Source organism: Aristolochia californica, unplaced genomic scaffold (assembly GCF_029961685.1).
Source record: "Aristolochia californica isolate CCGP_79_NKW_82.1479 unplaced genomic scaffold, dmAriCali1.0.hap1 SCAF_5, whole genome shotgun sequence".
In the NCBI taxonomy this organism is placed as follows: Eukaryota; Viridiplantae; Streptophyta; class Magnoliopsida; order Piperales; family Aristolochiaceae; genus Aristolochia; species Aristolochia californica.
Window position 1 is genome coordinate 40,962,474 of NW_027182214.1, and position 16,807 is coordinate 40,979,280.

General features: G+C 36.4%; 1 protein-coding gene across 1 annotated transcript in view; it reads left to right on the forward strand.

The window, feature by feature from the left end:
- The window catches only part of LOC137966059 (uncharacterized), a 45,962-nt gene extending 32,434 nt beyond the window's left edge, over positions 1-13,528 (forward strand). Inside the window, exons 9-24 of the mRNA XM_068812524.1 lie at positions 4,677-5,015; positions 5,106-5,312; positions 5,404-5,502; positions 5,603-5,675; positions 6,127-6,254; positions 6,348-6,645; positions 7,651-7,862; positions 7,950-8,074; positions 8,552-8,669; positions 10,804-10,859; positions 10,952-11,045; positions 11,151-11,331; positions 12,228-12,296; positions 12,392-12,510; positions 12,586-12,648; positions 13,140-13,528. Of these exons, the coding sequence (XP_068668625.1) occupies positions 4,677-5,015; positions 5,106-5,312; positions 5,404-5,502; positions 5,603-5,675; positions 6,127-6,254; positions 6,348-6,645; positions 7,651-7,862; positions 7,950-8,074; positions 8,552-8,669; positions 10,804-10,859; positions 10,952-11,045; positions 11,151-11,331; positions 12,228-12,296; positions 12,392-12,510; positions 12,586-12,648; positions 13,140-13,247 (2,289 nt within the window). The 3' untranslated portion in view covers positions 13,248-13,528. The remainder of the gene's footprint in view (positions 1-4,676; positions 5,016-5,105; positions 5,313-5,403; positions 5,503-5,602; positions 5,676-6,126; positions 6,255-6,347; positions 6,646-7,650; positions 7,863-7,949; positions 8,075-8,551; positions 8,670-10,803; positions 10,860-10,951; positions 11,046-11,150; positions 11,332-12,227; positions 12,297-12,391; positions 12,511-12,585; positions 12,649-13,139) is intronic.
- Positions 13,529-16,807: the final 3,279 nt, after the last annotated feature.

Sequence of the window (16,807 nt, forward strand, 5' to 3'; positions counted from 1 at the left end):
GATCGTTATGGTTGACGGGAAGCATTCTTTGCTTTTCTTTATATCTTAGCAAGACATTCAGATCATGATATGGTTTGTTCATTGGATTTAATTACTACTTCTGGCAGAATGATATGGTGCACTATTTACTTTGTAGTCTTTTTTGTCCTTCCTTTGTTCTTCTTTGAATTTGATTTGGCCATAATTTGACTGTTATTAAGTTATTGACTGGAGTAATCAGCGGGTCTTTAGGAAGAGAATGAATACCATAAGCATGCTTCACATAGCCGCTAAGCGAATGAAGGGTAGACTTTGTAGCCTATCACATACAGCTGGTGATGCTTTGAAGAAAAATGCATAAGATGTATCATCAATATCATGAAAAGAGTTGTATGTACATCACTGTAATTGCAGATGTAATAGTCTCACCTTTCTTCAAAAGGATAAATACTTAAAAATGAGTGTTTATCACTATAGATGATAAGTCAGTTATTTATATCATGATATGCCACTTGATGTTGACTACATAAATAGGGAAAATTGTTATAATAATTGTTGGAAAAAAATAGTCTCACATGGAAAAATGAGTAGAAAGATCTTAGGTTTATTAGTTGGGAAAGAAGGTTCCTAACTTGGTTAGTCATTTGGGGTGGGCCTTAGACCCAACTTCTAACATGGTGTCAGAGCATGTACTCTGGCATGGGCTTTCATCTCTGATTGTCCACGTATAGCTGGAGCCAGAAAAAAGGTCTTAGATGAGAGGGGAGTGTTGAAAAAAATGTCCTACATGAAAAATGAGTAGAAAGATTTTGCGTTTATTAGTTGGGAAAGAGGGCTCTTAACTTGGTTTGTCATTTTGGGATGGGTTTTGGACCCAATTTTTGACAATAATATACTGATGGTTGCACTTAAATAGCTATTAAATCATTCAAAACAGATGGTCTATGAAATAAATCAAACAAAAAAAATGGGGTTTTATTGGATCGTGTTTGAGTGGGGAAAAGTCCCACATTGAGAATTGGGAAGAAAAGTTAATGGGTTACAAGATTGAGCAATATGCTTCCTAAGTAGCTAGTCATTGTAGGAAGGAATTGGACAGCCTAACAATGGTGTCGGACCAGGTTGAGTGCACAGGCCATGGCCCAGTGCAAGATCCCCAGTTTAATTTTGTATCGAGGGTTCCATGAGGTGAGAGCTAGGTTTTTTGTATCTTGTGGACATGTCTATGCTTGTTGGTGTAAGTCTGGACATGAGGACAAGTTTGAAGTGGTAAAAAGTCCCATATAGAGTAGTCTTGAGAGAAGTGATGAATTATAAGGTTGAACAATAGGCCTTTTAAGTGGCTAGTCATTTTGGAATGGAACCGGACTCAACCCAACAATGGTATTAGAGTAGGATGAGTGTGTGAGCTGAGATCCAGTTTGTGCTCCCCAGATTATCTGTTTGTTATGGGTTCCATGAGGTAGGAGTCTGTGTTGTTTGCTTTTCGCCAAGTCTCAAATGAGGGGGAGTATTAAGTGGAAAAAGTCCTAAATTGAGAAATGGGAAGAAAATTTAATGGGTTATAAGATTGAGAAATAGGCCTCCTAAGTGGCTAGTCATTTTGGGATGGAACTGGGCTCAACCACAAATCTTTATATACTTTATATGAATTTAAATTTTTTTTTATTTGAAAATTTTAGATTAAACAATCTTTACCATTGAAATCATCAAATAAAATTAGGTGCTCTCTAAATGGTTCAAGGAATATTGCTCCTTTATCTCTATAAATTAATATGGGAGGAAAAGTTAGACACAAACATGCAACTACTAACAATGGTGAATGCCAAGAAGGATCCCTAGAACTATTCCGGGATTTTCAGGTAGGCTCAATGTAGATTGGGTTGAATAAATCCATCAACCCAAGGTGACTCCAACCTGGCTGAAATTATAATGAGAAGAAAATTGGATTACCTTAAAGCTGTGCCATTGAATTATAGCTGTAATGCTCACACTTGGAGTCGCAAGAAATAAGCTTAATCAAACTAGTCCTATGTTGGGTGTTTTGGTGACATGTTGCACACATTGAATGCTTATTCCTAGTATGATACATGATATCATATGGGCGTTATGATTTTTTGATAATTGTTTTAGTATGAAACAGACTGTTGTTGACCAATATTATACATGACATAGATGCCCACCTCTGATGAGCCCTTGTGTGAGCCAAGTCGGGTTTCTGGTTCTCAGATTCCTAAATGCATAACTCCTATGTTGAGGGGTTGTTCATGACTTGCCTATGTGGAGTTAGGTCCAAGGCCCATCCCAAAATGACTAGCTAACTTAGGAAACCTCTTTCCCAACTAATAAACTCAAGATATTTGTACTCACTAATCCATGTGGGACTATTCCTTAATACTCCCCTTCACGTGTAGGCCCTCTTTTGTGGCTTTGCAAGTGGAAAATTTAGGTGTATGCCCTCTTTTGTAACTCTACAAATGGATAATTTTAGGTGCAGACCCTCTTTTGTGGTTCTACAAATGGATAGTTTTAGGTGTAGGCCCACATATGAGTACCTACTCTGATACCATGTGAAGTTGGGTCCAAGGCCCATCCCAAAATGACTAGCCAACTTGGGAGACCTCTTTCCCAACTAAAAAACTCAAGATCTTTGTACTCACTAATCCATGTGGGACTATTCCTTAACAGACTACAAACATTCATCTGGTACATCCTGCTCCCTTTAGCCACTGTAGTTCTACAGAGGCTGAAGCGAGAGCTTTGCTTCATAGGTTAAGACTTCACAAAGATAATATTTCTGACCCTCTTACGGTTGAGGGTGATTCGAGGATCATGATAAGCTAGTCCTTGCAGAGGAAATCCCCCAGAGCTCTTCCTGCAGATCTTCGATGAGATTGAAAACATCTATAACTCTTGTTATTTCTTAGACTCCTACTCCTGGAGGTGGCAATAGTCTCCCTGGTTCCTTGGCTAAAGGTGGTGCCTCGCCTTGATACCGTGTGTGGAAAAACGAACCATGCAACTGATTGATCACTGCTTGTATTCTCTATTTTTTATGTTTTTCTTTTTTACCTTCTGTAATTTTCTAACAAGGCCCTCCCCCCCTCCCCCCACCCCCCCTTCTCAATCCCCCCCCCACACCCCTCTACCACCACCACCACCACCCCAAAATAAAAAACAACTAATAGTACCCCCAACCCAAAAGATTACGCTGCTGTTGCTAATAAAACAGAGGAACATGGTTCACATAACTAGCTTTATGGGGAAAACTTTAACAAAAGGTGGACCTTGACCTGCTTCTATGCAAAAGGCTGTCTGAGAAATCAATACTTGCTGACTTTTATTGCTTTTGGACTTGTAATAATATAGTCAACAAAGAAGACGGGGAAGCAAGTGTACTCATCAACCAGGATAACTAGACAGCATAAAGAAAGCTTGATGCCCTAGCTTCATGTTCAGATGGCAACCCAAGCACTGGGCGTTTCCCCAAACACAGATAATGACAACAACTAAATCCTCTTCAAGCATGGGAGGATTATAAAAATTATTGATGATAAGCCTTAAGACTTTGGAGAAAGGTCTTAACTATACATCCTAGGAACCACAATGACCAAATGAGACAGAAAACTGCTTGTTCTTTCATTCTTTCTGCATCCTTGATAAAGTTCCCTTAAAAAAGGCACGTTCTTTATCGTGACAGAACAAATGTAAAATGTGTTATGCTCTAGGGATGGGAATGGGCTTGATCCCACAGCAATCCTGCCCCCAAGAAACCCTGTGATGGGTTAAACTTTGAACCCTTTACCCTGCCACGTCCCCGCAAAACCAGTGGGTCCCGGTAAATCTGCTTCCTCCCTCACTAGAGCCGCACCATTGAATCTGATACCCTTGGCAAGAAAATGACCTGCCGAGGGAAGCAATAAGGAGCTGGAAGCTTGTATTGATTGAAAAGAAAAACAAAAGAAAATGAAGAACATGAAGAAGAAGAAAGTGTACTTGCTGAAGAAAAGAGCTAGTGCTCGTTCCTCCTTGGCATTCCCATCACAGTCCTTTCTCCACGATATCTGTCTTTTTTTCTCATCTTCGTTGTCTAAAAGCTTGATCTCGATGAAAACTAGGATTCCTCCTTCATCAAGTTAAAACGGCCAATAGGTTCAGTTCCCTTTAAACCAACTGAAACCCATTACCAACTGTTAAGAAGAAGACTGAGAATAAAAAGCGAAAGAAAATAGCCTCAGATCAATGAGATCTGCCTCTGTTTTTGTAAAGGCTTAGAGGATCTTATGCAGCAAATTATCCTATTCGTTCTATACATTCTGTGGATGGGGTACGGTGGATGGTGACTCTCTCCTCTTTCACTTTCAGTCTCTCATTCCCCTTTGTAAGGCGGAAATAAAAAATAAAGTAGGGCAGAAGAAAAGGGAAAGTTTGATATCTTCATTGCCATTTATGCCCTCTAACCTTCTTCTTGATCCAATCTTCAGATTTATATTTCATTTCCTAACTAATAAACTCAAGATCTTTGTATTCATTAATCCATGTGGGACTATTCTTTAACAAAGATAATATAGCTGCTAGACATTACAGTAAGTGTAAAATGAAGATATCGCTCTTCAATGGATTTTCTAACAGGCTGTTTACATAAGTCTCTATCATATAATAATGTGATTGGTTCCTTGCTTGCCTCACTATTACAGGTCTTGAGTGTTGATTGGTCTACTGGCCTAGAAACTTTAAGATGTATTGCCCGTGTGGATCTCACACTGAATGGATCTTTTGCGGACATGATTTTGATACCAAATGCAGGCCCACCTGAGAAAAGTTCCCTGGCCGCTCTCTTTGTGTTGACAAACCCAGGTCAACTGCATGTATATAGTGGTGCTAGCTTGTCCTCTATATTGTCCTCTCAACAGGAGAAAACACCTTCTCTGCTTGCAGAGCAATTTCCTGTTGTAATACCCACTCTTGAGCCACATATGACCGTGTCTAAGCTCAGCATAGTATCATCAGGTGCAGAGTCGAATCTTCTCGTAGAGGTAAGTTCCAGATCAACAAAAAGAGACAAAAGAAAAGTAAAAATGTAAAAAAAAAAGAATTTACATCTTCTAGCTCTTTTCATTGTGTAGATGGCATCTGTTATGAAGTCTCCTGGACCTCTGTCACTTTCCATGCGCACAAATTGGCCTTTAACTGGTGGTGCACCCAGTGAATCATCATCTGCTAAGGACACTGGGATCGAAAAGTTATACATAGCAGGTTATCAGGATGGGTCGACCAGGATATGGAACGCCACAAGTCCAATCCTGACACTCATGCTTGTTCTAGAGGGGGAGGTTGGAGCTTCATCATTGAAACTTTATAATATATCCATCTTTCACTTTGTTGTAGCAGATTTCTATAAAAAAAGTATGTTTTGTCATTTAGGTACCCAGTATCAAAGTGGCTGGTGCGAGTGCCGCAGTGTCAGCATTGGACTTCTGTTCCACATCTATGAGTTTAGCTATTGGCAATGAACTTGGTCTGGTCAGAAGACCTGTTTATTTTTCTCTTTTGTCATCTTATATCTACTTCACGACATGTCCTTAGTGCCAATTTTCACCTGTATCCGTGTTGATTCATTTAGGTCCGTGTTTATAAGCCATGCAGTAATCCTGGTGAGGTGAATTTCAACTTCTTGACTGATGCTAAATGTGAAGGTGAATAATTTTTAATTTTTTATTCATTCAATAACTGATGTTGCCCAACATGTCAGATAATCATTCCTTTAGATACAGGCTGATTTGTTTCTTTTGTTTTTAGGGCTGCTTCATTCCCTCCTGTTGTATCATTGTACAATCTTTTTTAAATAAACTTTCTCACTTTACTCAAAAGATTGTTGTTGTCTAACACGGACTGTCCAGACTTCTGTTTTATTCACTAAGTTCTTGGTTCTTGTCAGTTTGCATGGACAGAAGTAATGGTTTTACAATGAGTAATTGATTCCAAAAATTAAAGTTCCAATAAAGGGAAAAATATATAGAAGACGTTGATAGGACTCGGGCATGGTAATGTCATACATTAAAACATGGTTAGCTGGTCCAGCTATTTGTTTCTTGTTTCTACCTTCCATGTTCTTAGACCCTGTCATTGGGTGATGATATTTTGCAGTTCATGTTATCCATCAGGGGAAGGGTTTTTCTTGTGTGACAGCCATTTTAATCCAAACTTCTGTCATCCAAGTTCTTCAATTTGCAAACTCAGGCTCAAAACTTGCTATTGGATTTGAATGTGGCCAGGTATTATCATTCTCTCTTTTTCTTTTAATTCTTTTGTGTAGTGATTAATGTTTCTCTTAGATTATTAATGAGCTTATCCGTATTTCATTACAGCTTGCAGTAATTGATTTACAAAACTCTTCAGTTTTGTTTCGGAAAGACTGCATTTCTAGTTTGAACACCCCAATCATTTCTATTGTTCCCTGTGGGTATGCACATATTAGCAACTCGATAGCAAGCAATCCAACTACAGAAGACACTAGAAGTCCAGTGGGATCACGGGAAGGAGTTCTATTTATTTTAACCAAGGATGCACATATTGTAGTTATTGATAGAGTAACTGGTGACATTCAGAGTTCACAATCTTTGCAATCCAAATCAGGGTCCTTGGCGATTTCCATGTATGTTATAGGCAAGTGAGATTCTCTCTTTTTTGATTATCATGAATGAAGATTATTATTGTTAAGGAATAGTCCCACATAGATTAGTGAGTACAAAGATCTTGAGTTTATTAGTTGGTAAAGAGGTTTTCGAAGTTGGCTAGTCATTTTGGGATAGGGCCTTGGACCCAATTTATAATGGTATCAGAGCAGGTACTCATATGTGGGCCTACACCTAAACTATCTACTTGTAGAGCCACAAAAAAGGGCCTACACCTAAAACTATCCACTTGTAGAGCCACAAAAGAGGGCCTACACCTAAACTGCCTACTCCTAAATTATCCACTTGTAGAGTCACAAAAGAGGGTCTACACGTGAGGGGGAGTGTTAAGGAATAGTCCCACATAGATTAATGAGTACAAAGATCTTGAGTTTATTAGTTCGTAAAGTGGTTTCCTAAGTTGGCTAGTCATTTTGGGATAGGACTTTGGACCAATTTAACAATTATAATTGGCACATCATATTTTTCTGGGAATCTTGGAAACATGGAACTGGAAAATCCCAACTCAGAAACTGAAAAGCCCACTGACAGCAAAAAAACAGACTGATTATGACCAAGACTTTCGGGAAATATTTTTTTAGATATTACCTGGTCAAGAAGCAAGTTCCCCTTTTCCTGATATGCTCCAGCTGGTCACATTGCAAACTGATCTTCCATCAGATAAGTTATTGGGCATGTAGAAGGCTAATGGACCTAAGGATCTATCTGCTGTCACATGCAGTGCCCTTGTTTTGTTTTTGTTTTTTTTAACCACATTTTGGATGGTTAATGCTATTTATTGGGTTGGATTTTCTTTTTGGCAATCTGTACAAGGTTCTGTGGAACCTTTGACATCAATGCTTCATGGTGACCAAGCTTAATTGGACCTTAATACGATGCCAGCAATTTGACTCACTATATTTATATGCCTAGTCCTTAGAGAAGTCTCATGCTGATCATATGTTGTTACTCCTTTTGTGGCCTTTTGTGCTGTTAGGTAACAACAGCACAATCTCTGAAGAGACATATGAGAATCACCAGCAAGAAGAAAATGGTAGTCAATCCAAGCCTCCCCAAAATATTCGTCTAAATAAAAGTGCTTTGCAGGAAGCAGAAGTACAGCTGCAGGCGGAGACTTTACAAGAATCACTTTTATTACTATGTTGTGAGGACTCACTTCGTTTGTACACTTTAAAATCTCTCATCAAGGTGTGCTTTTATTTTTATTCCTAATCATTCAAATTTGCTGTCATCTTGTCTCCTTGTTAAAGCTAGAGCAATTTGTTTACATTTAAGGGTGACAAAAAGGTACTTCATAGAGTTAATCTAGAGAAAGCATGTTGTTGGTCAACAATTTTCAAGACAAAAGAAGAGAAGCATGGAGTTGCCATCCTCTATCACTCTGGGAATCTAGAAATAAGGTAAGGTAAGTTCTTAATTTCTTAGAAAGATTTTTTTTAATATTTGGTATATAAAGCACCTATTTAGTGGTTTTTGACCAAGATTTAAGTCTCCATCTCCCTAGTATATTTTCATGCCATCTCAAAGGTTGAGAAAGTATTCCAACCTCTGGTATCTATGTTCTCCTTCAGTTAAGTTAGAAAACAGCAACAAAGAGGTATTCTCCTGTATAATATGAAAATGTGGGCCCTGTGTTTTAATGGGTGTCTGTATATCTTATTGTGGACTTATGAAAGAGGCCGCAGATCCTCACTGGAAAATGGTCTCTTCCTGGGGTTTACCTTTCTCTTTTTTATTTATTTATATGTCTTGGTTTATGTTAACCAATGGCTTTTCATTACATGCAAATTGCAGAGATGTTCATTAAATTAACATCTGATTATGTTTGCTTCTTAATAATGTGATTATGCACATTTCTGTTGGTCCAACTTGAACAGGTCTTTGCCAGACTTGGAAGTGGTGGCTGAAAGCTCCTTAATGTCACTGCTGAGATGGAGCTTCAAGACAAACATGATCAGGACAATGGCTTCCTTGAAGAATGGGCAGATTGCTTTGGTTAATATTCTTTCTTTCATTTTCTTATGATGACAAGAATTTCCTTTTCATATGCTATTTGACTCTTCCTTATATCATGTTGCTTGCATATGTAACTGCATACATAGTGTGAAGAAAAAAATGAAACTCACAGTCCACAAGCTTTTTTTTTAAATTTTTTTTTTTTTAAAAATGGCATAACCATGATTTCATTCTTTTTCAATAGAAATAAAGGCCTGATATGAATTTGAAATTTTTAATGTATGCCGCATAAGTAATTAGATTGCTTGTGATATCCCTCTCGCTTTTAAGGTATACTGTCGTCTATGTCATTTAGATAAAAAGAATAGGAAAACGAAATCCCCAACATTCCATGTTGTTTCTTCTAACTGAAAATTCTTTTATTCCCCAATAAAATTTTTGAAGTGCATCATCTTAGTTATTATTGAGAATAATCCCATATAGGTTAAAGTCTAAAAAATCCTATGATTATTAATTGGGAAAAGGCCTTTAAACTTTGGTTCGTAATTATGGATGAATTTGGACCCTACTTTTATTTGGTGTCGAAGTAGAAAGTCTATCGTAGCGGGCCAAGTTGGCTCCTTGTTTAAGTTTGTTTCCTGCTTATGTTGTCCACATCTCTGGTCCATTTTCTGTTTGTTTAGGCCTGGATGTGAGAGAGCACAATAATCATGGAACGGTTAAAATTTGGACAATCTCTATGGTTATTTGTTGGGAAAAAGCTTCCTCACTTCACTTAGTTGTTTCAGGATGGACCTGCATCCAAATTTAGCACTGGTTAATTATTATTATTTTTTGGATATGTTCTATAACTGGGAGATTTATCTTTGTAAAATCATATGATTGAAGTTTGAGAAGGAGAAGAATGAGAAAAAAGAAAGAGGAAAGAGAGGGAAAGCAGCAAGCAGGCTGCGTTGAGTTGAGGGCTCAGAATTCGAGCCCTCTGCTTTTTATTACTTCACTTAAGTGAAAATAATACAAAATGATAACATTGCCCCTCATTCCTATACCCCTTATAACTTCCTATATACAGCTCATAATTAAATGAAAATTTAAATGTAGACTTATACTATGAAGCCTAACTTACTCCGACCCTTATGAGAAACTTACACTTATAGTAAATGACCAAACTACCCCTATAAGTGAATTTTAACTCCCCCTCCTGGGGAGTAAATATCAAATAGACTCAACTTCCCACAAAAGGTCAAATGTTCATCTCTTCCAAGGGGTGTCATACATACATCACCAAGTTGATTAGATGACTTCATGTATGGTGTATTTACTTTCCCTTGCATGAGAACATTTCTAATAAAATGTTAGTCTACTTTAATGTGTTTAATCCTTTCATGGAAGATTGGATTACTGGCTATAATGATTGCCGTTTGATTGTTGCACTTCATAACCACAGGCCTTACAATGTTGTTTTGTTAGAGGAGTAAGAAGCAAAATATAGTGGCTAGGTCCAGTATCAAAGCTGAGTATGGAGCAATGACTTATAGTATGAGTGAGCTCATGTGGGTTAAATTTGTTTTGGTGGAATTAGGTTTTCACATAATTGAACCTATGGTTATGAAGTCAGTTAGGTGTTGGGTTGAGCCCAGTTCCATTCGAAAATAAGTGAGCACTTAGGAGGCCTATTGTTCAACCTTATAACTAGTAACTTTTTTTCCCCTTTTTCAATGTAGGACTTTTTCCCACTTAATACTCCCCTTAATGTCCAGGTTTTACACATTAGGGGCATGAGACGTAGGCATAAAGCCTATTACTCAAACCTTATAACCTAGTAGTTTTTTTTCCCTTTTTCAATGTAAGACTTTTTCCCTCTCAATACTCCCCTTCATATCCAGATTTTACACATTATGGGCATGAGATGTGGGCATAAAGCCTCAATCGGGCACACAAACTTCTACTTTATAGAGCCCACAACACACAGATATCCTAAGGAGAATAGTAGACTTATAGTTTGAAGCCTAACTTACTCCAACCCTTATGAGAAACTTACACTTATAGGAAATGATCAAACTAACCCTTCGTGAATTTTAACAATCTTGATGTTGCAAAAACTCTCATTGATTTCTTGAATTTTTACCTAATACCGTTATTATTTTTAAAATTTTTTTTGAGCAATATGCAGGTAAATGGATCTGAACTGGCCTTTGTTTCTCTTTTGGCTGCTGAAAATGACTTCAGGTTTTATCTTCTTGTGTTAAGCTACTTATTTACTAGTCTATTACACTTCAACTTTGCTATGTAGATTCTAAAGGTCTGTTCTTTGTTTGTAGGATCCCAAATTCATTGCCTTGCCTTCATGATAGTGTTCTTGCTGCTGCAGCCAAAGCTGCATTTAGTTTGTCATCAGCTCAGAAAAAAAAACAGGTATTTTTTTCTTTCAGAAGGAAGTCTATTCTATATTTTCATTCATTTATTATATTTGGATTAAGCCATGTGTTTCTGTTCTGTATTTGACCTTTGTTGATGCAGACTGTGGGTCCAGGCATTCTTGGGGGTATCATTAAGGGATTTAGAGGAGGAAAGGTGGATTTTACTGGGGAATATACAGAAACTATGGTACAGCAACTGGAGAGCACATTTTCAAGGGTTACTCTCCCAGATCCATCTTCTAGTGTTGCAGTTGATCTGGATGTTGGAAATCTTAGCATAGGTTTGTGGGCTTTCTTACCTGACCAAGATTAATTAAAAAGTCAGAAGCATCAATTACTTTTAAGAAAACTTAAGGTACCCATAAGTTGGAAATAATATATAATTCTTACTCAGTCTCTACTCTCATTCTAAAATGACTATTTTTCCCCTATTATATGACCCCTTCAATTTTATCCCATTGGATCGACTGATATTCTCCCATAGGATTAACTAGATCTCTTAGCCTTTTAAATGGAATAGGATAATTTCTCCTTTGTCTTTTTTTTTTTTTTTTGAAATGGTGATGTTTTTATTACAAAGCAAAGCAAGAGAATACATCAAGGAAGGCCTCCTCTTCCAACAAGAGTTTGCAGGGAGGGACCGAATTTAGCACACGAATCAGCAACCCAATTTATCCTTTGTCTTTAGGAATCCTATTTTATGATCTTGATAGTCTAAGATAGGTATTGTATACCAGTGGTGGGTGTATTGGCGATATATCTCTCGTATCATTCAATGCATCTTGGATGTTAGAGGTGCCAATAGAGTACACTACGTATTATATCGATTTTTTCAATAATTTTTAGCTGAGTCAGGCTGATACAGCAGGATACACTATACATATCGACTAATGAGTATCAAATTTAAGGGTCACAATATAGTACACTTTATTGATATAGCCACCTGTGTTGCCTATAACTAAGCTTCAAATAAATGGAAAAGATTATTTTTCTGGTGAATTAGCAAAACTTTCTACAATATGCTCCAGTAGAAAACTTGGATATTAGACAGGCAATTTTGTAGTTTAATATATAAGATTTGACCTTTCACTAATTTACCATAATTCAACATGTGTCTCATCTGAGAATAGTGCATATTTCTGAAATTTTGGTTTCACTATGTGAATATCACATACAGATGACATTGAGATCGATGATCCCCCTGAGGTATCTACTTCATCTCAGAGAAGGAAACATGAGACAAGAGGTATACTATTGTTCATTTTTCTTCTTCTTGCTATGGAACTTTTTTTTTTTTTTTTTTGAAATAGGCTATGGATTTTAACTACAACTTATTTTAAGCTTGTTTTATGACAGATGAGGAAACAGAAAGACAAAAATTGTTCCATGGAGCAAGTGGCAATGTAAAGCCAAGACTAAGAACACCTCAAGAGATAAGAGCTCAATATAGAAAGGCTGGGGTGAGTACTCATTTGAGGAGCTGATGTCAATCTTTCAAACTTTCTATTTTCTGACTTTACTGGTATGTTTTCTAGGATGTCTCAGGGATAGCAGCAGATGCAAGAGACAAGCTAGCACAGCGGCAGGAAAAACTTGAGGTAGAATTTGCTGTATATATATTGATGAGGACAAAATCAGGAAACGTTAATTATCTAATATTCATCAAGCCAACCGTTCTGTTGGTATTTATTTTTTGGTTGAGTTGGTATGCTGAACAAGTCTCTGGGACTGCCTTGCTAGATGAGTGGAGTTAGTCCTAGCCTAGTTTTTTGTATGACTTAGGCAAGCCTTAAGCTGCAGCAATCAGGAACTAACGACTGTTGGTTACTCGTGATTAGTTCAAGTCTACTTATATCCACTACAGGAAGTGATTGGGCTTTTGGTGCTAAAGTCATCTGAATGTGTAAATTTTATCCTCATTAGATAGGATTTCCTCCTGATACATGTTTTCTTCCAAAATTTATATGCCTTTTTTCTCCATAAATCTTGATACTTTGCTAGAAACATAAGAAGTCTTTCACACAGTTGTACAATTTGGCTTTCTTGAATCTCTTGAAACAAATATTCTTCTTTTTTGTTCCAATGTTAGAGGATTAGCAGAAGAACCCAAGAGCTGGAAAGTGGGGCAGAGAGCTTCGCATCGATGGCAAATGAACTTGTCAAGGCAATGGAAGCACGGAAGTGGTGGCAAATATAACGAGCTTGAGAAGCTATCGCCGGCATGAACCAGATATAAAGTTAAGCTTCAACAAGTTCCGTCATTTGCAGCTCCCACCTGTGTGTAATTTGGTCCTTGCAGAGGCCTCGCAGATGTTCTAGCCATCAGAAATTTCGTGTTGACGTGTGCTGAGGTGGTGGCTATTGATCCTTGAAGCGGACATTCCAGTATTGTTGTATATTTTACTCGTCATTTCCTATTTAAGATCGTACTTGTACAGAACATACCGCACGAAATTGAGAAATAAAAATTGATGCCATTCATGTGTTGCGTTTTCGTTTCACGTAGTTGATATCTGGACAAAATCTTGTTCTTAACGTTTCTCCATATAAGGTTGAAAAGGGACAAGAAAGACTATAGTAAGTCAGATTTCAGCTAGAACGATTTGTACATCTTTTGAGAGAATTAATACAAACTGTACCTCGATAGTCTTTCATGGAGGTTCTATCGATTAAACCGGTGGGGCGCCAAAAAAGTTTCTTATCCAAGCCCAGATAGTTTTTGAGATACAAAGAGTCGTGAATTTTACTCGTAGCATTTGCCTAGTTCTATTTAGGGGGGGTTAGTGCACATGACTCAGGACATGATCTTCATGCGCATTACGCAGGTCATGTCCTGATGTCGTTAGAGAACGCCCAAATTCATGTCATGTACATGAATATACATGAATCAAGAGTTCATGTCTCAAGAGTAAAGGGCGGAAAGTGCTTTCCGCCCAATTTTGAGAATCATGTACATGACTCTCGCGCGGGGCTGTCTCTCGGGGATCTCTCTGCCGCACACCCTCTCTGCCGTTGCATTCCGGCAGCCCTCTCTCTTTCTCTGCTCCCTCTCTCGTCTCCTTTCCCGCAGCCCTCTCTCGTCTCCGTTCCCGCAGCCCTCTCTCGTCTCCGTTCTCCGTTCCCGCAGCCCTCTCTCGTCTCCGTTCTCCGTTCCCGCAGTCCTCTCTCGTCTCCATTCCCGCAACCCTCTCTCATTCTCTGCTCCCACTCTCATTTCCGCAGCCCTCTCTCGTCTCCATTCCCGCAACCCTCTCTCATTCTCTGCTCCCTCTCTCATTTCCGCAGCCCTCTCTCATTCCCGCAAAGCACGGGAGGTCAAACATTTGCAGAGCTTCTCGGCCTCCCTCTCTTCTCCCTCTCGGCGTACCGTCGGAGCGCCGCCTCTGTCGGCATTGCCCCCCGCCGCCGTCGCCGGCCATTGCCTTTGCCTTTCCCGGCCCCGTCGCCATCGCCCCGCTGGCTCGCTGCTGAGGAAGACGAAGATGTTTAATTTTTCCTAAGTTAGGAAAAATTAAACTATCTTCATAAAAATTATTATTTTATAATTTTTATTTATAAGATAATTATTTTTATTTATAAAATAATTATTTTTATTTATAAAATAATTATTTTTATTTTACAATTACTATATTAAAATAGTGATTTAATAGTTATAATTAAAATATTATTAAAATAAATATTTGATAACTTATTTTGGCATAATTATCCGATTGTTATAGTTAATTAAACCAATTGTTTTAAATTTTGTGATAATATATTATTAATTAATAATACATAAAATATATTATGTACAAATATATAGTGTGTTAAAGTTATGATTAGATCAATTTTTTCTCTTAAATTATTCATTTTTAGGTTAAAATATATCATATGTTATTAATAAATTAATAACTTAATGTATTACTTTTGTTTTTTTATTTATAATGTTATTTATTTATTATTTGTAATTAATCATATACGTATTTCACTGGCTCGTGTAATTACCATATTAATGTACAATAAAATATCTAATTCAATTAATAAATATATTAGTATATTTAATTATACTTTCAATAACTTATTCGTGTAGTAATAATGGTTGTTTTACCTAATTTGGGGTTTAAGGATTATGTTGTAATTGAGTGCACTGTAAAGGTTTAGAAATTCTCTTGTTTTTTATGTTTTTCTCATGTTGGGGCACTAACACTGGAAACTGTTTTCCAGTGCACATGAAGTCGTCAACACTAACACAAATTCTTACTTGATCTTCATGTACATGACATGACATGATCTTCATGTTGGACATGACTTGATCTTCAAGAATCCACTTTGGGGCACTAACCCCCCCTTAGAGAAATCACTGGATGGATGTAAAGAGAGGATGTAAATAAGTTGGATCTCTTTGGGGGAAAGCTCCTCTGTGGCAGTTCCCTTCATGCAAGGTTTGAAAGCTTTATTTATCCATATCAAACCTTTTCAGCACCTCCTGCGTATATCTCCATTGAAAGATAAAAATACTCTTGGTCTTTGCATTACTTTAATACCAAGGAAATATCTCATTTTTCCAATGTCTGTTTTGTCGAACTCATGTATCATAGAATGGGGGGACTAATCCACAATGAACTTGAAATGAATTGAAGAATTTTATTCATCTTAAATGAATTGATTTAACTTCAACTCATCCTTGGATGTTAGTGTAAACGAGTTCAAGTGCACTGGAAAACAGATTCCAATGTTAGTGCCCCAAAATGAAAAGTATGATATAAACAAGAGAATGAGTAACCTTTTATAATATACTTAAATAGAACATATACCTAAACAAATAATTAACAAAAATAAACATGGTTACTAAACTTATATAAGTAATTTAACGTGTAGTATTAAAATATATTAATATCCTAATTAATGAAGAACTATATTATATTACTTAAATTAATCCACAATGAACTTGAAATGAAGTGAAGAATTTAATTCATCTTAAATGAATTAATTCAACTTCAACTCATCCTTGGACGTTAGTGTAGACGAGTTCTAGTGCAATGGAAAACAGATTCCAATGTTAGTGCCCCCAAATGAAAAATATGATATAAACAAGAGAATGAGTAACCTTTTATAATATACTTAAATAGAACATATACCTAAGAAAATAATTAACAAAAATAAACATGGTTACAAAACTTATATAAGTGATTTAACGTGTAGTATTAAAATATATTAATATCCTAATTAATGAAAAACTATATTATATTATAGTTTATTATAAATTAATACAATAATTATGTGTTACTAGAATAAATTATTAAAAATAAAGAAATAAAAAAATAACATAAGCGAATATAATAAATAAATAAATTATTTTTTAATAACATAAGATACGTTTTAACATTAAAACCCACTAATTTAATACAATAATAAAAAATTAATAATATATACATATATATATATATATATATATATATATATATTTATCAATAACATAATATATATATTAATGTTTATTAATTAATAATATACTGTCACAAAATTTAAAACCATTGGTTTAATTAATTAAAGCAATGGGATAATTAAACCAAAACAATTTATCAAATATTTATTTTAAAAATATTTTAATTATGACTATTAAATCACTAATTTAATATAGTAATTATAAAATGAATATATTAAATAAATAAAAAAATATAAATTATTATTTTTGTGACAATGGTTTAATTTTTTGGAAAAATTAAACTATTGTCTTCCTCACGACGCGCGTCGTCTTCCTCAACGGTAGGCCAGCGG